We start from the raw sequence: 21,148 nt of genomic DNA on the forward strand, positions 1-21,148 counted from the left end.
TAAAAAATCAGTTCCTTTTGGAGTATACCGGATTACAATCAACAAGTGACATCAGTTATTCTTTATATAGCCCTTGAAGGAGTAGGGTTTACAATCAAATAACAAGTGACATCAGTTATTCTTTATATAGCCCTTGAAGGAGTAGGGTTTACAATCAACAAGTGATTTCTCTTAACCTAGCAACCTACTTCAAATAGTTGCATCATCTCAAAACCAAAATGTTGTCAAATACTTAGAAGCAGCTGCTATTTTGATGATTTCCACGATTAAGAAAATACAATATAAGAATGATAAGGTGCAGCACTAGCTCCTATATACACCGGAGGGCTCGGCATTCTGAACAATCCAAGGGTGTTCGAGGAGTTTGTGCAATGGTAGACGTTGAGAGGAATCCTTGACCAGCATCTGCTAATAATAAAAAAGAATAGAGGAAAAAGAGTTTACTCGGGCAATCCTTGAGAGAGAGAACTTGACAAAAGAAAACCATAGTGCCTACACACAAGACGCAATACCTGACTAATGAGATCCTTTGCAGCTGAAGACACAATTGGTTTAGGAGGGAACTTCAGATCCACTTGTATTATCCTGCAAAATCGAAGGGTTTACATATGTTCTTGCATGATGCTAATGCTAACTTATATTCAACTGCTTGGTGCTTACCTCCTGTAAGTATCAGAATGTTCTTTAGCCTCAAAAGGAGGGACTCCATAAAGAAACTCATAGCACAAGACACCAAGGCTCCATATATCCACACTCGCATCATGTTCTACACTCTCCACTGTTGAAATCAAAATTGTTTAGAAGAAATATTGACGTGTCATCCTATGGAGAGTAACATATAAAATTTTTGAAAGAGTGATTCATGTGGCATAAGCATACCCATCTCAGGAGGCAGGTAATCCAGTGTGCCACACATGGTCCGCCTGCGATTGAATGTGTGCACTGACCACCCAAAGTCTGCTATTTTCAACTCACCCTAACAATGAAAAGATGTTAACATAATAATGAGCACAAGGTGAGGATAACAAACAAAGGACCATATAAGAAACAGCAGCCTGGGTATGGATCACCTGTGAACCAATAAGAAGGTTCTCTGGTTTAATATCCCTATGTATTACATGCTTTCCATGGCAATATATAAGGGCTCGGGCCAATGATGCAACATACTGCCTCAATCACAAAATAAACATTAATTTGTCAGTCAGAATGAAATTTTGTAATCCACAAATAACAGCATATGGGGAGAGGAAAAGAAGGAATATTGCTGTATGATATATACTTACAGTAGCTGCACGCCTTTCACTGAAATATTTGCATTTTTGCAATTCCTTGTAAAGTTCACCTTTGGGTGCATACTCTAAAATCAAATAAACTCGTTTCTGCAAATAAGATATTTCACAGAATATGTCAATAGCAGTGAATTTTAACCTCTTCAGCAATATCAGCATAAAAAAAACCATACCTGATCATAAAAGTATCCATAGAGGCGCAAAATGTGGGGATGTCGGAGATGACTCTGTATTTCAACTTCACGTCGAAGTTGATGCACAACTTGGGATTGTTGCAATTGACTCTTGAAGAGTACTTTCAAAGCAACAATATGATTACTCTGTATCAAACCACAATTCAGTTTCACAATTAAATTAACATGTGAAAACAAAAAGGTGAAGAAAACCATTTCAGATATATAGAAATCAACAAAGCTCATGTATAATGCGATAGCTCTTATGATCAAACCAACAATTCCAAAATCCTGTTAGGTGAAGACACGTTAAATGCTCATGCAGTAGCTCTTGGGGCTTTAACTGTGGAAAATGCATAGCAGCTCACGCCCCTACGGTCCTTGTGTTGAAATGCAATTTTCAATTAGAAGAAAGAACAGTGGTGGTAAAGACGAAAAACCCTAGACCACTTTACCACAAAAAGGTTGTAATACCTTGTCAGAAACCAACAATTTCAAAAACTCGAGCTGCTACACCTCTGAACAGTTTCTCATTCAAATCTTCAATGAGAAATTTATGAGAAAAAATATGCGAGAATCACATACAAAGCTTGCCAAAGCAACCAAGAATAGCGCAAGCAAACTTTTCCCCAAACAAATGTAAACACAGGGCAAATAAATCAAGAAGGGAATGAAATAATCCATAGAAATTAGCACAATTACGAACTATCCACGATCAGCAGGAATTAGTACTGTAATTGTTATTTGAGAGAGAAAATCCGGAAATAATTGAAAACTCACAGTCTTCTCTCTGGCCAAATAGACGTGACCGAATTTTCCCCTTCCAAGAGGCTTTCCGATATCGAAATCGTTAAGCGTCCACCTTCTTTGCTCCGCAGCTGAACCCGAAACCTCCGAAGAATCCTGACAAAACGAACCACGAAAGAATCAGAACCATCACCAGGTTTTGTTGCCGATTAATCAATTCCACAAAGAGGAATAGTTTAGTTTCGAGATACGAAAACCCTAGATTTGAGAAACAAAGAAATGGAGAGGGAGAGGGAGAGAGAGAGAGAGACCTTGTGTTGTTGAGGCTGAGTCTCTGTTGCGATGGCCATGATGGATGGAAGCGCAAGGAATGGAGAGAGAAATTTTGGAGAGTGGTTTTAATGGACAGAGCCTCTGTTGTGTTGTGATGCGTTGCGTTTTGCATAAACACACAACTCAACAGATTTCTTTCTGCAACGGTCGAATAACGGATAGCGGGCCACGTGTTCCCATCCCACTTTCTACGCTTTTCAAATCTTTCCTTTTCTTTCCCATGGCAGGAGGAGGAGCGTCTTCGTTAACACCATAATTATATGTCCAGAGTAGACCATAATAAAGTTGTTATATTAAGACAGTAAAAAAAAGTTATGTTAAGGATGAAAAGGTAGATATTTCTTGATAATGAAACTGCTATTTTAAGAATGAAATAAATAATTACAATTTTTAAATATTTAAAAAACATTTAATGAATTTTAATAAGGTTTTTTTTTTTAAAGTTGAGTGCGTTTAAATAAATAAATAATTAAATTAAATATTTATTTAATAGTTCTTTATTCAACTGAGGTTTTAGCTCTTCTTTCTGTATAAAAAAATCATATCAAATTTATTTATAAATTTAATTATTAAATGTATTGAAACAGATTATAAAAAAATATTTTGATACATTTTTCTTTATAATTTACTGAAATACATTAAAAATTCAAAAAATATATTTCTTATACTTTTATTATTAAGTTCTCTCATAGAGAATTATTATTATTAGAGTTTAATGTTTATGTATAGTGTAAAATAATTTTACATTGTTTTTTCAATTACAAATCAATGTTTAAATTATTTTGATATAATTATTTTAAAAATTAATAAATTTATCATGATTAATTGTAATTAGATGATTATGTAAAAAAAATTGAATGATCTTTTGTCTCTTATTATTAATTTCTCAAAAAAGATTTAACTATTCTAAAATGTTAAGAAATAAATATATATTTATTGTTGATGTAGAATGAGTTAAGATTACAAAATACTTTGTTGTACTTCCAATCTCTTACGTTTCGCATTTGTTCTCTTTAAAAAACTAAATCCCTCAAAATAAACTTGGATGCATTTTGTTTTAAAAAAATGTTTTCCATGGGCATCCTACGTGAAACGAAATTAGATGGAAATTAAATATAGACATTTCTAGTTCCAAACCCAGCTCTTAATAATAGACGTTTGTTTCTATTTTAGTACGGTAACATTTTTATTACAGACTATTCAATGTCAAATAAAAATCCATGTGTCATTATAATTTAATGAAGATAGTAAATAAATTTAATAAATATTTTGTTCTTAAAAAATATAATGGTATTGTATGAAAAAGGAAAGAAGAACAAAAAAAGAGATAAAATACACTATGAGATCTAAATCCATGTATTTTCGGGTACACCCTAGTTTTATTTATTTGTTTATTTAAAGTAGTAGTTAACTATAAACCTTCTGCAGAAAAAAAAAACTATAAACCTTCTCACCTAAAAAATAATCTAATTTTTATTTAAAGTAGTAATTAACAAGAAAAAATTAATACACACGAATGCTTGTGTAGTGGTACAAAAGTAGAAATGAGAATAAGATTATATAAATTATTTAATGAAGTATTTATTCGATGAAGTTTTATTCACAAATTTATCAATGATCATGTCAAATTTTAGATACATTGGACATTTTTAATTATATAATCTTGTAATCACCATTTATTCATATTTTTTTAAGAAATATATTATTTGGTAAATTAAATTTATTTAGTGAAGCACTACGTAGTTTTAAAATTTCATAAAAAAATGATAATGTTAATATATTCAATAAGAACTTTTAGTTTAATGGTTAAATTCATAAAAGTTTATATATAGAAAAAGTTATTGAAGAACCAAGAGTTACCCCCTCTTTTGAGTAACTTGATCCATTGTTATATTAAGTGACTCTAAGAAAACTATTTACTCATTTCAATAACTTTTTCTATATATTAATTTTTATTAATTTAATCATTCAATATTTAAATTAATTAAATGATAATTCACACTTTTTTTTAATTAGGCATTTCTAATTGTGTAGTTTTATAACAAATATTTAGTTATATTTTAAAAAAATATATCAGTGTGAAATATATGTAAATTTTAGAAATAATTAATTTTGTCTTGAGTAATCACCTTTAATAAGATTTTCATTTTCAATCAAATTGTTTTCGTCTACAAGATTTAAACGTGACATCTTCCTCGAAGAATTTGAACTAATTCCAATTAAGAATGACATTTGACAAGATTTAAATAGTGTATTATAGGACCCATTTTTATACTGTGTTTATTTATCTTTTAAAACATTTAACTCACTCTCAAACCTACACAATAATTATTTTAGTCCTTATCTATGTATTCTCTCTGTACTTATATATCAATATCACATTATTACCCCCAATTTAATGATGGATAGAGTTAATTAATAAATAAATGATATTAATTAAATTTTTTACCACGAAGTAAATTATAATTTGACTCTTAGATAATTCAAACAAATTAAAAATTCACTCTTATACAGTATAAGCATAACATTAAAACACAATGAAACAGGCAAACACAACCAACCTTTAGTCGTTCTTACTTAATTCATAATTAAACAACATCACAACTATAATAATTAAGTATCTAACATAATCATTATATTATATGAAAAAGTGGGTTTCATCAAATTTAGAGCATTATATAGGTACAAACAATACAAATCTGCACTATACACCTGAGTGCATAAACAATACAAATATACATTGTACACTTGAAGACATAAACACTGCATTAATACTACAAATACTATAGATTTCGAGCATTAAAATTGCCAACACTTCCTAAACTAAAATAAATGACTCTTTACAATATCAGAAATTAAAATCAAACTTTGAAGAGAAAAAAAAACAGATTAAAAAAATCAACGATTGAATGAAAATCATTGTATTTAAAATACTACCTTCTAAATATTGAACATTGTTTTTAAAATAAGCATAAAACATGATTTCTTTTTGCTACATTGATGTGTTTTTTTAGATTTTTTCCATAGATTTCCCAGTCAAATATTGTCTTTTTGGACGCATTGTTTTACAATGTATTATGGATTTGATGTTATATTGTTGCTTTACTTTATATTTTTAAGTCATGATGATAATTTCTTAAAAAAATAGAGTTAAGATAATTTAGTAAGATATTATTATTGTGATTGTGAAATTATGTTCAAATTGTTTATTTTAATTTATATATTTAGTACGTCAACTTATTGAGAAATTTATTTATTATTTTTAATTTTTGTTGGGTTAATCCAACCCATTACATTGTTTAATTGGACTAAAATTTTCAATCCATTATTAAAACAAATTCAATCCAATCAAACTTATTTTCAATAAGTTAAAGGCATGTTTACCAAGTATGGCTTGAGAGAGAGCTAACTTGGCAAGAGCTTCTTACATCTTGTTTGTTGAAGTAGCAAAAACTTTAGAATGCAAAGGATCAGCTATAAGTTTGATGGATGAAAACACCAAATTATTAGAGCATGCTGGGAGAAGCATCCCAAAGGAAGAAAGTGAAAGGGAAAGAGAGTAAATCATATCTTTGTTGTTATTTTCAATGCATTTGTCCACTACATATGACAAGAATGAAAATCGTTTAGATATCCCAAATTCCAGGACTCCTAACCAACAACATGCAACTAATTCAGTCGTTACATTCCCTCGTTAACTAATTATTTTACCTAAGTAATTATAAATTATAACTAAGAAGAGATATAATCCTTCCACCATTTAGGCTTCTTACTGCTACGGGTTGGTTTAGAGGTAAGCCTTTTTCCCCCTTCTATTTTTATTATGTTTTAAAAAATAAGTTTAATTACTCATTTGACTCACGATTCCTAACTTTTTAATTCCTATAGTTTAAAAGTCATTTTTTTAGTTTATATAGTTTATATTTTAATTTTACTTTTAGTCCCTATAGTTTGAAAGTGATTTTTTTAATCGTTATAATTTGTATTTTAATTCTCTTTTAATCTCCATAGTTTGAAAGTGTTATTTTTAGACCCTATAGTTTATATTTTAATTCTCTTTCAGTCCTTATCATAAAAAATATGATTAATATTATCAATTACAAATAACTACAAAAATGTTAACAGATAATTCGTAACTACTTTATCGCAAGATAATTTATAATAAAAAAATAGTTGATAATTTATAACTAATTTGTAACTAATTATTTTTACATTTTTTATAGTAAGGACTAAAAGGTAATTAAAATATAAATTATAGGGACTAAGAAGATCACTTTCAAATTATTAGGACTAAAAGATAATTAAAATATAAAATATAAAGACCAAAAAAATCACTTTTAAATTATAATGACTAAAATAAAATTAAAATGTAAATTACAGGAACTAAAAAATTACTTTCAAATTATAAGAACTAAAAAGATATGAATAGTGAAATGATAGGAACTAAATGAATAATTTAACCTAAAAAATAAATCATAACAAAAAATAACTTAATAAATAATAAAGATGTATTGTAAATAAAAAAAGTTTGATTTTTATTTATTAATAATTTAACTAATTTTTAAGAAGAGGCAATTTATAAAGAAAGATAAATTTAATAATGAATTAAAACAAAATTAAAGATTCAAGGTGTGTATTTATAAAAGAGAAATAATTTAATAATTAATTGAATCAAAATTAAAATTTAAAGTACCCTATTTATAAAATAAATACACTTTACTTTAAATTTCAATTAAAATTAAACTACAATTAAAGTAGAAGATTTTTTTTTACAGAAATTAAGTAATATATATATATATATATATATATATATATATCCATATTTTAATTCAATATTTTTTCATTAAATTAGTTTATGGGTTCTTTACTTTCTTTTTATATTTGATTTTGTCTTTTATTTTTTTCATTCAATTTGATCATTTAATATTTAAAATATTTTTGGTTTGATCTTAATCTCTTAATTAATTTGAGTAGTCAATATATATTTTATAATGATTTAAAATTGCTGTTAAGTGATTTTAATTAATACAATAACACAATATGATTTTTTAACATAATTGATTTAATTTAAATAATAAAATTAAATTGAATGGATTTTGAAAATTAAAAAATTAGATTGAATCTAAAAAAAAATATCGAAATAAATCAAACCTGTAAAGAATAAATTAGAACGACCAATCCACTAATTTAACCTATTTTATTTTTTAAGACAAAACATAGAGTGACGTTACGGTACGAACCAGAGGCGGGTTATTGCGGAAGATACTTTCCTCCTATTTTGCAACATCGGAAGCCAAACCACAGTAATGGCAGAGAAACACTCTCTTCAGTTTGTATGTTGAAAAAAATTAGCAGAGAAGCCCGTAGCGCGACGTCGTTTCTGGAATGGTTCAAGGGCGGTTCTCAGAGCGCGCTCGCTTATAACTTAAGTGTTTAAAACACTTAACTGAGAAATCGAAGATTGAAACCCTAATTTGCTGAATCTACACCGAGGCGATACAAACCGCATGATCATTAAACGTTCTGAAGATTGAAAAATGGTATGAGACTAAATTTGAGCTTCTATGCATCCTGGTAGCTACTTGAATTCGCAGCGTTGAATTATTAGTTATGATAAAATGGCTTTGGTTTTGCATTTTCAGTTCTCAATTGCAGCTATCAATGACACTGACTCGAAAAGTCAGTGGGAACCCCTAGCTCCCACGAAAGAAGCACAGGCACGTTTCTCTCTCTATTTCACCCTCTTCTATGATAAATGATGATGTTAAGCACTTCTGATAGCTTTGCTTAGGGTACAAAGATTAGGACTCTTGATACTCTTAATAGCTCTGTTAATTCATATATGTATGTGCTATTGATTCTTTTTTTTTTTTTTAAATCTTAATTCAAATGCTACATTACCATTATTGGTTCCACATAATTTTTCTTTTCTTTTCTTTTCTGTTATTTCAGGAATTTCATCTTTCCCAAACTTATCATGAAGGACTTCTCAAGTTACAAGCAAAAGAGTATGAGAAGGCTCGCGAGCTCTTAGAATCTGTCCTTAAAGATCCTCTTATTGCTAATGCTCAGGTTTTGGTTTTTGCATAACACACAATTTGCTCAATCTGTTAATGTCATTTTGGATTGGTGGTATGATGTGTTTTCTGTTATCAGGTGGATAGTAGTGCCAGTGATGGTCATCTATTGCAACTCAGGTTTTGCTCTGCACTATACTACATTTTTTCTATCAAGTTGTCCACTGTTCTGTCATTGTTGTTTGCTCATAATCTCCCCTTTCAATTAAACAATTCTTGCACGACCAACTAAAAGCCCAGAATGCATAAAAAATAACAAGAAAGTCTGTGTTAAAGTTTGCGCTAGTCTGATAGAGTTATTTTAATATTTTACTTCAGCCTTTGATCGGTACTGTGCTCGGGCAAGAATTTCTCCTTTCCAATTTCTAGTCTATTAAAGTAACATTTGACATGAATATATCACAATAAATTCCTTTCACCTCAAGTTTTAGGGCGCTTGATTCTTGTATCCTGATAAATCTGTCACTATTTTGAATTTTCATGAAGCACATAACTGGTGAAGTTAGTTTTAAAACTACCCTTCTTTGTGGGTATGAGTAAAACAAAATGGATCTTAGTTTATTTGGTATCACGTAGGTAAAACCTATACACTTAGTTCATACTTGTTGCAGTTTTCATTCTTCTATCTGCACAAGTTGTCACTTTGCTGGCAATGCTTCTGATTCTAACTGGGTCAATTCAATATCAACTCAGCATTGTTGAGTGCTTTTGGTTTGGATACTTAGTTTTTGTGACAAGTGTTTTATCAGTTGACCGGTTGGATATGAAAGTTACTTTAATGTATTGTGAATGTGATATACACTCAAATATATATATCTATATCAGTGTTTCTTAGTACTTACAGGCGTTTCTACAGATTTTTGGCATTGAAAAACCTTGCCGCTGTTTTTCTTCAGCAAGGCTCTACACATTATGAGAATGCTCTACGATGTTATCTTCAAGCTGTGGAGATTGATTCTAAAGATTCTGTTGTCTGGAACCGGCTGGGAACACTGTCATGCTTGATGGGCTCACTGAGTATTTCACGTTGGGCATTTGAGCAAGGACTCTCATGTAGCCCTAATAACTGTAAGCACCTAATACTCTTAGATCTTAACAAGTCATTTTATTTTAATGGCTACTTAATGGAGTGCTTCTCAGTATTTCTTGTATGTGAAATCCAGTTTTTTGTTGATCTCTTTGGGTTATCTTTACCCTTCATGTACTACAGTTGGGTGTCTTTTGAATAAAAGTGAGGAATGATTTCTGCACTTTACAAAATGCACTTTGGACTGTAGAATTACTTTTGGCATTTTTTTTTACCTCATTAAGCTACAAAAGTAAAATTTACATCTTGAGCAGTGTGAACTGCCATTCTGCCAGAAGTAATATTTTGTTGATTCTGGCTGAATGGACATTCAGCAAGAATTGATTCTGATATATTTTGCTCATAGTTTTACAAATATGTTGTCATTCATAGCATTTAAATGCTAATTTAAATTTGTTGTCAAACTTTTTTTTTTCAAAAGTAATTTTCATCTAACACCATCCAAGCATAACAAAAAAAAAGGCATCCCAGTACTTGGGCCTCCCGTGATTATGAGGTATGGGCAAGAATGGACATGTGAATCCTTTTACCCATGTGAGCATTGGGACCTGAGGTTGAAATCTTATTGTTGTGACTTGTAACAAATCTCATCCTTATCCAAACAAGACTAGTTTTTTCAAAATCACTTTAAATAATCATTTTCAACGATGAAGTTCATCCTTTGAAGTTATTTTAAAAAAGACCTCCTTTTCTATATTAATTCTATGCCGATTATGCAAACATGCTCATAGTGTATGCAGACATATGTATTTACACATATGTGATCCACGCTTTGTCTACAGGGAATTGCATGGAGAAGCTTTTGGAAGTTCTTATTGCAATTGGTGATGAGGTTGCTTGCCTTTCTGTCTCTAAATTGATTTTGAGGCACTGGCCCTCGCATTCTCGTGCTTTGCATGTTAGAAATACCATCGAAGAATCAGAACCTTTGCGATTTGCTCCAAGAGGCATAGACAAATTGGAACCTCAACATGTGCGGCTCAAATTTCCTGACAAGAGGAAAGCTACTAATGAGAATGTAGATGAGGATGTTGCATTCAAAAAGCTGAACCAGAATAAAGAACTGCACCTGACAGAAGTTTCCTGGGTGGCTCTTGCTGATGCACTTCTGGAAATCTTATCACCACAAAGTTCCAAGATGGATCCTGAAAAAGCATTCAGTTCTCCTGATATTAGGCTAAGCATAATCTTACCTAGTAGCTCAGAAGCTGTTATGAACACTGTGGAAATGAAAGGGTCCAATTGTGAAAATAGTGTTTCTGGTGATGGTAACATAGAACGATCAAGTGCTTTTAAAGAGAAAGAAGCTAATATCCAAGAAGAACAACCGCATGAAAGGCGAAGTTCTCGACTTGAAAGGCTCCGGAGTCGTAAACCAGGGAAAGAAGAATCTGATTCTTCTTGTGGAAAGGACCCTACCAAGGTTGTCATTCAATATTTAGAGCCATTTATTTCTGGTGGATTGGGGGGTCAAGATACAATTGATAGAGATACCACGGAAGTATCCTGTTTAGGAAATTCTGAATATTATAATGTTTCTGCATTTTTAAGAGAAACTTCAAACAATTATGGTGCTTATCATATGGGGCACTTGCTTTTAGAAGAAGTTGCAAGACAAGGTCTCGCATATCAGGATGCTTTTGTCAAATTTTTGGAGTTGGAAAAGTTGACAAGGCATTGGGGAAAGGAGAGAACTGCTGAATGTAATATTTTTCTTGCTGAGCTGTATTATGACTTTGGGTCATGCTCCCCCACTGGTTCTAAACAATTGGAATTTATTTCTGAGACGTCTTATCATCTTTGTAAGATTATAGAATCTGTAGCTTTAGATTATCCTTTTCACTTGACTCATGCCTTGAATGAAAATAGTTTTTCAATAGATAGTAACCAAGAGACCCATGGAAAAACAATAAATACCTCGACTGAGAGCAATTCAAATTTAGACAGCTCACTTCTGATGAAAAACTGTCCCCTTTGGTCTCGATTCTTCTGGCTAAGTGGGAGATTGTCTATTGTTGATGACAACAGGGCAAAAGCATGTCAAGAATATTGTATTGCTTTGACACTTTTGGCGAAGAGAGAAAAGGAAAATTCTCTATGTTCAGTCCCCCGCCCACATTGCAAGGCTGTAAAAGAGCTAAACTTTGATAGAGTTCTTGATGAAATTAATATATTAAAGGTCAATTTCTTGATGGAAAAGTCTGTCATTAAGATGATGGAACAAGAAAAGTTTTTGGAGTGTGTATCCCTGCTTTCTCCACTTCTATTCTCCACACAGGATGTCTACCCCGATTCATTCTCTTTATCCATGACTGATAAAAGAGATGAAAAGATAACTTCCACTGAACTTATGGCTGTAGATGTTCTAATGGAAGCATGTCAAAAAACAAAGCCAATGGATGTAGAGATGTATTTTAATTGTCATTATAGAAAGCTGAAAATACTTATGACAAAGATGGGTTTAAAGACATGTATTACATCATTTAAGTCTTCTGATCAAGCACCTATTTTAACTGTGTCTCCTAATTTTGATATTGATTCAAAGGAAAGTTCTAGCAAGAACTGTAGTCACTTGGTCACGGATGAAGTGAAGGCACTCTCTGACTGTATTTCACAAGTGAAGAAAATTATCGATCAACATGGAGATTCTGTAAGCTATACCATTCCGGTAGTTTTGGATTCTACGATGTTATAGCCATGAGGCATATTCTTAAAAATTATTTTCCTGTTCATCCATTAAGTTCATGAACTTTACATGCCATTCTCCCTTCCTGAACACAACAAATAAATCAGTTAATTAAAATATACCTACTAGTTATCTATTATTAGACTGTTAATAATTAGCCTAGTAATGAACATCTAGAAATGGTAACTACTTTTTGAATAAACATAATATGTGCCATCAACGTGATAAACAAGTTATCCATTGCAATTAAAAAAGAAAAAGCGTGTTCTTATACTTGCAGGATGGCCTTTCTGTTCCAACAAGCAGCATTTGTCAAATGCAATCCCTGCTGTTGTTAATCATGAGCTATGTTGGCAACATACTTGCCCTCAACAAAGCCTCAGCACAAGTAATTTCTGATCAAGCTGAAAGCAGCTGTTTCGTTGATGCAGCCATTGTTTTCTGCAAACTCCAGCATCTTAGCCCAACCATGCCTATCAAGACTCAAGTTAGCTATCTTCTTTAAAGAATTATACTTTTAAGTGATTTTGTTGTTTTAGTGTTTCCTTTTTTTTTTAATTGAAAACCTCTACCATTCTTTTCTGCATTCAAAACTCAGGTTGATTTAATTGTTGCAACACATGACTTGCTTGCTGAATATGGGCTTTGCTGTTTGGGTGAAGGTGGCAAAGGTGAAGAAGGAACATTTCTTAGATTTGCGATAAAGCATCTCTTGGCCTTGGATACGAAGCTTAAATCCAGCTTTAACCATAAAGAATCAATGCAATGTGAAGAAGTGTCCAAAAACAGTCTCGTCAATGTGTCTGTTGAAGAATCAAAATTGGATGCATTAGACATCCAAATGGATTTGACCAAAATTGATGAAATTAATTCAGAGAAAAAGGATGTTTCTGAAGGAATAATATCCAAAGGCATTTCATCTTGCAGAGTTCATGATAAAGACGGTAAGGAAGTAGAGTTTGAAAATCATGGAGGTGCTGGCACTGGCAGTAAGTTAATTAAGGGCGAAAATTTAAGCAATCAATTGATTGAATGTGAAGATGAACTTTCTGAATATGAACGGGAGGAACTTGAGTCTAAAATTGACTGTGCCTTAGATCAGTGCTTTTTCTGTTTATATGGATTACATCTGAGATCTGATTCATCTTATGAGGATGATCTAGTGGTGCACAAAAACACAAGCCGAGGAGATTATCAAACCAAGGAACAATGTGCTGATGTTTTCAAGTATGTTCTTCCCTATGCAAAGGCATCTTCTGTGAGTTCTCTCTATCCCTAATTTTGTATAGCACTGCTCATCTATGGAATATTGTACAGAAAGTTCATGTGATTTTATTTAGCTTAAAATTTTTGTTATGTATCAGAGGACTGGACTGGTCAAACTTCGTAGAGTTTTAAGAGCTATTAGGAAGCACATTCTGCAGCCACCAGAGGACCTCTTGGCAGGAAACCCTATTGATAAGTTCTTAGATGATCCTAATCTATGTGAAGATAAGCTCTCAGAGGAGGCTGGGTCTGATGGGTTTCTTGAATCTATTACTAAGAGAATGTTTCCTGATGTGGGTGGCCTTGCTCAGTATAATGCAACATTATTGAGGAGGTATACATTGTACAGTACTGTAGGTTCTTTTTTAATTTATTTTACTCGTAACCTGTTTCATATTTAAATTTAATGGCTATAATATATCCATGATATTCCTTGTTTTTAGTTTCTTAATGTTATCTCAAAGTGTATATGACTTTCAGGTCTGAGCCATATTTGGAGGTATACTGTAACTTGTATTATTTCTTGGCTCTGTCTGAGGAAATGAGTGCAACAGATAAGTGGCCTGGATTTGTGCTGACCAAGGAAGGGGAAGAATTTGTTGAACAAAATGCAAAGCTCTTCAAATATGATCTCATGTACAATCCTCTGCGCTTTGAAAGCTGGCAGAGACTTGGAAATATTTATGATGAGGTAAGTTAAATATTGGGCTTCTTAAACCCTGAATGCCGTTAAATTTACAAGTAAACAATGATGTCTTAATTTCTAAATATGTTGCCTTATACAGTTTTATAGTTGTTTCTTTGTTGCACTGAACCAGGAAGTAGATTTGTTACTAAATGATGGTAGCAAGCACGTTAATGTAGTAGGGTGGAGGAACAATGCTACTTTATCCGAGAGAGTGGAAACAAGCCGAAGGAGGAGTAGACGGTGCCTACTAATGAGTTTAGCTTTGGCAAATACATCTGCTCAGCAGGTTTTACCTCTATTTATATGTTTACTCCTTTTAAAATTTCCCTTTCTTTAGTCACTATCATCTGGTTGTTAACAGTTGGGTTCAATCAAAATGAGAATTTAATTAGAAAAGCAGTGTTTATACCCCCAAAAGTTCCCTGCAAATGTTATCTGCACTGTAAATTATTAAGACAGTGCCATTCATTGTTTATGCTAGCTACTTGGTCACATTAAATGTCTGATAATATTTTTAAGGCTAGTAAAATGTGCAATAAAAATTTATATGCTGTAATATTCAAGATTTATGTTATGGATTTGCAACTTTATATGCTTACGACATTTACATGAATGCGTACACCCTAAGAATCTTGAGGCATGTCATCATTGCCTTGCTAAGATTATTGTTTATTTATATATTTAACTTCTTTCTTGCATTTGCTATATTTCCAGTGTGAGATACACGAGTTATTGGCATTGGTGTACTACGACAGTCTTCAAAATGTAGTCCCATTTTATGATCAGAGATCTGCTTTGCCCTTAAAGGATGCGGCATGGATGATGTTTTGTGAGAACTCAATGAAGCATTTTAAGAAAGCCTTCGCACTTAAGTATATCCTTTTTCTTGTGTATTCTTATTTTCTGAACTTCTCAAGCTTTAATATGATGTTTATGAACTACTTTGATTCTTTGTACAGGCAAGATTGGTTGCATGCCTTTTACTTGGGTAAACTCAGCAAAAAACTTGGATATTCACACGAAATTGCATTATCATATTACAATAAAGCTATTGCTTTGAACACATCAGCTGTTGATCCTGTCTATAGGATGCATGCCTCACGTTTGAAATTATTATTTAAGTGTGGAAAGCAGAATTTGGAGATTTTGAAGGTTCCCTCCCTTTTCTGATCACTAAACTCTATTTTGCTATTAATTTATTTGTCTTTGACATTGTCCATTTATTCTGACTGCACTAACTGTCATATCTCTAGCTTTTATGTCCTTTACAGTTGCAGTTAATTCAAAGGTTAACCTTCAATTTTTTAATTGACTAGATAATTTGGGCACTTTATCTATATTTTAGTATTGTTTGGTCCTCAACAGGTTCTCTCGGCAAACTCCTTTAATCAATCTGTAAAAGAAGCTGTCACAAGTATTCTTATTGGTATTGATAGCTCATTTTTAAATACAAAGGAGAGACATATTGATGCCAATTTTGTGGAAACAAAGCATGAAGAGTTGCTCAAATTGGATACAGTATGGTCTATGCTTTACAATGATTGCCTTTCTGCTCTTGAAACATGCGTAGAGGGGGATCTCAAACATTTCCATAAGGCCAGATACATGCTGGCTCAAGGACTGTACAAAAGAGGTGAGAGTGGTGATATAGAGAGGGCAAAAGATCATCTATCTTTCTGCTTCAAATCTTCACGCTCATCATTTACAATAAATATGTGGGAAATTGATAGCACAGTAAAAAAAGGAAGGTACGATTTTGTTCTTATCCTTTCATTTTTAAGTTTTTGTTGCTTTGATTGAACTTGAATGAAATGGCATTTTGTCACTAACTATTGATGTCTCATGCTATGGCAATTTCCAAGAATGCATGACTAATACTTTGTGGTAATATTAATTAGTGTCCCAACAAAAACTTTGAAGATTTGAAAGATATGGTCTCTTGGAACCTTTTCTTTTTATCTCAAATGAAAAGAATTTTTACCCAAATTGTCTTGTGTAACTTGCGGGATTCCCTTGTCAAAATAAAGTAACACTTGATGGATTTGTTATCCATGCTATGCAGGAGGAAGGAAACATCAATATGTCCGCAACTTAGAACTAACCTATTTTGCATTTAATATCATCAGGCGCAAGACACCAGGTACTGCTGGGAACAAAAAATCCCTTGAGGTTAACTTACCTGAAAGTTCTCGAAAATTTATTACTTGCATTCGAAAGTATTTGCTGTTTTATCTCAAACTATTGGAAGAGACTGGAGATAGATGTATTCTCGAACGTTCATATGTTGCTCTTCGTGCAGATAAACGGGTAAATTCCAGTGTCTGATTTACTTTTTAAGTTACATGTCTGTAAATTGATAATAGCTTCACTTTATGCTGTGTTTGTTCTTGTGGAAGCACTCTTTGTTTAAGACAGTTTTTGCACTTGATTAATGTGAATCATTGATGATTTTGACTTGTGGCCTTTACATAGTAAGACTAAGATTGGTTTATTTAATTAAGGTGATGAAAATTACCGTTAGAGATATGGATATACAGTTTATGCAGGCACATGGGAAGGAAGCCCCTTCACAACCAGAGCAAAATCTGATCTTGAACTAAGAATTTACCATCAGATATATTAGGGGAAAATATTCATAATCCAAGAGTTGTTCCTTTGAATTTTTTTCTTTGTTGTTTTCTGTTTTGTACTTTGACTCAGGTGGATTCCTATTCCTCTTTTTTTATTTATTCTTTTATATAAAATAACTAAACTGGTTAACTAGCAAATCCAAACCTAAGTGGATCAATTTTACCTTGGTATAAAAATTTGGAAGTTCCTGTTGCCAATTAATTTTACTATGTATTCATCAGCAATAATACAATGAATTGCACTAATTATTCATTTATTTGCTTCTTCCTCTCCTAGACACTTCAAATGTGTTTCTTAAGCAGACTTTGAGGCTTTATTATTTGTTGTCCTTTTTATTTGGGTGTGTCCTGTGACAATCCCTCTCATTGCCTCACAAAAAAAAGGCTAAACATTTCTATTATTATGTCTACAATCCAATAATGTTTATATGTTATTAGTCACCTGTCAACTACGACAAGCATCATTTCTTCTTTCAATTTTGCATATCATATCCTCTGGTTTGATAGTATTGTAAACTTCGCTTGTTTTGTTTTTGACTTCCACCACGAATGCAGTTTTCATTATGTATTGAAGATCTTATACCAGTGGCTATCGGAAGGTATCTAAAGGCCCTGATTTCAACTATGTGCCATTCTCAGACTACTGCCTCTGGTTCAGTGAGCAGTTCTAACAATGTGCTGGAGAGAATGTTTGCATTGTTCATGGAGCAAGGGAGCTTATGGCCAGAAATATGCAGTTTGCCCGAAATTGAAGGCTCAGATATGTCAGAGACTATCATATATGGGTAATAAGATTTAAACAAATATGATATTTTTGAACAGTTTGTGTTCACTGAACATCTTTCCACTGATATATAATGCGTTTGCCATCTGTTTTTCAATGGTAAAAACTAATTCAGATCCTCAAATCTTTCCAGATATCTTCATGAACATATTGTATTGTTGGAGAAAAATGGAAAACTGGAAACTCTTGAAGCAACAAATGAGAAGATTAGGAAGCGTTCTAAGAATCCAAAGTTCTCAGACAGTAATTGTGCAAAAGTTGGCAAGCATGCTTCTGTTGCTTGGTGTCGATCTCTTGTATATAATTTGGCACAAATAACTCCATTATCTTGTGAATTCTCAAATGGGATTCAGGTCCTTAGTTTGACTGATGGTGGGATGGATAATAGCCAGTTGCTCTGTATTGATTTGCAGCCAAAAGAATTATGGAGTACAGCTTTTGAAGATCCAACTCATTTAGAAAAGATTGAAACAAAATGGAGCACTATTTTATCTAAAGTAAAAAATATTATTATCAAGAAAGCTTCTGATGAGAATTTGGAAACTGCAAACACTTTGCTCAGAGCTTGCTATAATTTTTACCGGGAGAGTTCTTCTGTAGTGCTTACCTCTGGACTCAACTTTTATTTGATTCCATCTCAATCAGTAACACAGACACCATTCAACCCAAGTACTGCTGGGATTGAAGCACTTGATCTGAGCATACCAAGGAAGCTTCTCTTGTGGGCCTACGTGCTATCCCATGGGCGTTGTGCAAATATCTCAATTGTTGTAAAGCATTGTGAAGAAATGTCGAAGGTATGCTAAATAAATGCTTACTGAAGTACTTTTCTGTACCAGAACAACTTTAGCAAAAACAAACCCTGATAGCATGCATCTTCGAGAAAGGTGCTTGACATTCAAATCTTACTAGTTTTTCAAATCGTCACAAGGCAATTGAATTGCGAGCTATATGTTAAGGAGTACTTCTCCACACGACAATTGAAGCATAAGGACTCATTGACCTTGCAAAATTTGTACAATTTTTGTTTCCTAGTTAAAATTGATAATGAATAATGTTTCTTCCTTTTATCTGCTGACCATTAATCCTTACTTACGGCTCTGCTTTGCAGTCCAAGATGAAAAGAGGAAGTGGAACGTCACCTGCGTTATCAAACACATCTCCTGCCCCTAGTCTTCCAGGTTATTGTCCTCCGCAATAATTACTAGGTCTTATTTGGAAAGAAAAGTCTATACAAAAATAAAGGGCAATATTTTTAACGATGCTTGCTGGTTGTAGGTAGCGGTAAAAATGGACCAAATTCTGCCGGAGGCATTGACGTTGATTCTGCACATGTCACAACAGTGGGGTCCGGTTCAGTTTCTAGTGGCAATACCACTAATTTTGTGAATTCACTTCCTTCATATGACATTCAGAAAAATCTCTTTGCTTCTCCCCAGCTGCATCAATGCACCAGTAACGATGCAGAACGAAGCAATTTGGTAGCACTTGAAGGAGATACAGAGGGAGATTGACTTTCATGTACGTGGGACGAATTTGATTAGGGCAGTGACAGCTACGATATACATTGTAATGATATATATACAGAACTTGTAAATCCCATTTTTGTGATAGAAAATGTAAATACGGTTCTACTTGAGACCTTTACGATATGCATTGTTTTAATCGCATGACGGCTGTACATAGTACCTTGAAGTTGTGATGAATGTAGAGTTGTAAACACAATTACTTTTTCTTTTTAATATCATAATTATTTCAGATTTAACCGGCATCATCTGAAACTTTTCAAAATATACTTTCATGAAGGTTATTTGCTGAAAATAATTAATGAAGCTATTAATTTAAAATATTTGTTAGCAAATGGTTTTTGACGGGTGTCTTTACTCGAGTTAGATTAATTTCATTCATGATGGATTGTTGTTGATTGAAGGAAATTTTGCACACAGAATAGATCGAATACAGGTAATCTTGATAAGTAGATTATTTTTTCATATATGAATGCAATGAGATTTTATACAATTACATCAACGGTTTTGGAATTATTGGCTAGCAAATGACTACTTGCAAAAAATTAATGATTATTTTTAAAATAAGTTTAATATTATAATACATATTCAACTTATAATAATAAATTAAGAGGGATAATGGGTGAGGAGTCTTTCATGGTAATGAATAGATTTTTTGTTTCTTAAAATAAAGATGTCTAAGTTTTTGTTTGTTAGACATCATAGGTATCACTTTATGGTGATAAAATTCTTATAAATATTTAATGTAATTGTATACGTTGAATTCAAATTTAAAATTAATGATTAAATTAAACGATCATGTGTCAGTTAATTCATATACTCAAGGGTAAAAAGAAATTCAATTTCAACTAAAAATTTTAATTTTACACAATTATTAAATTATAAATGTGAAACAACGTAAAAATAATAGCTTCGGAGTTTAAAATTTATGCACATATAGTTTAAAGCAATTCTATACTGGCAGCTAATAATAATTAATTATTTATGAATATTTTTTTAAGATAGTTATTATAAAAATAAAAAAGGATAATCACACATCACAATCTTCTATTACTTAATCGTGTAAAAATTCAGTGTATATTATTTTCTCATAGTCCTTTAACCCAAAAGAAAAATATATAGTTTCTGAAATTAAAGTCAAACGGCCAGAAAAAAAAAACGCCACAAGAATACAAAAGCAAAGCAACCATCTCAAGAGGTGTGTGATACGTACAAATTAAAATTATATTTATAGTTATACACTTCTAATCATAAACAAATGTATACAAAATTATAAAATTTAAAATGCCTACATAAAAACGAACCCTCAAGGTCATTAAATGTAATAAATATTTTTACAGAACTTGACACCTGTATCAATTCAATTTAAAACTTTATTACGAAAAATGCACAAAGAATAATAGTTAGGAAACAAAATAGAATATAATTAAAGATACTTGTTAAGTTATTACATTTCAAAACACAATTTGATATTTATTTATTCTTTACAATAAGCAAGCATTAAATAAAGCATATTAATTTGTACAAGCGTTATAAAAATTCATTCATAACCATGCAGTACAATAGTACTAAGTTTGTTCGAGAATCCGTTCCACAAAACATATCAAAATTAGAAGCACGGCAATGGCACACTATGGCAGTATAGACAAAAAATCTCACTAACCAAAACACCTAAGAAAATACTTTTTTTTCACTTCAAATTCTTTAACTAATAAAATAAGAGTAGAATTGAAAGTGACTCTTAAATACACGTCGGGCATTAATTTGAAATTGCTATTGATATTTTGGTATGCTTATTAGTTATTATAAATTATTTTTTATTTTTCCCCCCAAACTATTAGTTGATAAATATATAAATGAAC

General features: G+C 32.0%; 2 protein-coding genes across 3 annotated transcripts; one reads left to right on the plus strand and one right to left on the minus strand.

Moving 5' to 3' along the window:
- LOC114409148 (serine/threonine-protein kinase Aurora-1-like) lies at positions 1-2,745 on the minus strand. Its single transcript, XM_028372486.1, has 9 exons — positions 2,521-2,745; positions 2,243-2,365; positions 1,463-1,609; positions 1,284-1,379; positions 1,071-1,166; positions 880-976; positions 661-778; positions 513-585; positions 1-405 (listed from the first exon to the last, which is right to left on the minus strand). Exons 1-9 carry the CDS (start codon positions 2,557-2,559, stop codon positions 304-306), a joined length of 891 nt encoding a protein of 296 aa, XP_028228287.1. The 5' UTR covers positions 2,560-2,745; the 3' UTR covers positions 1-303.
- Positions 2,746-7,760: 5,015 nt separating this feature from the next.
- LOC114409149 (calcineurin-binding protein 1-like) lies at positions 7,761-19,525 on the plus strand. Of its 2 annotated transcripts, none has more exons than XM_028372487.1 (19): positions 7,761-8,082; positions 8,185-8,259; positions 8,495-8,614; positions 8,699-8,739; positions 9,476-9,687; positions 10,489-12,374; positions 12,673-12,879; positions 12,991-13,650; positions 13,757-13,992; positions 14,139-14,349; positions 14,477-14,632; positions 15,061-15,218; positions 15,306-15,498; positions 15,712-16,094; positions 16,473-16,653; positions 17,532-17,761; positions 17,894-18,557; positions 18,872-18,941; positions 19,039-19,525. In XM_028372487.1, the coding sequence occupies exons 1-19, from the start codon at positions 8,080-8,082 to the stop codon at positions 19,272-19,274; spliced, it is 5,922 nt and encodes a 1,973-aa protein (XP_028228288.1). In that variant the 5' UTR covers positions 7,761-8,079; the 3' UTR covers positions 19,275-19,525. The 2 variants fall into 2 exon arrangements, with proteins under 2 accessions (XP_028228288.1, XP_028228289.1); XM_028372488.1 differs by having other exon boundaries at positions 10,489-12,356.
- The last annotated feature ends 1,623 nt before the right edge of the window (positions 19,526-21,148 follow it).

This window comes from Glycine soja, chromosome 4, assembly GCF_004193775.1.
Source record: "Glycine soja cultivar W05 chromosome 4, ASM419377v2, whole genome shotgun sequence".
NCBI lineage: Eukaryota > Viridiplantae > Streptophyta > Magnoliopsida > Fabales > Fabaceae > Glycine > Glycine soja.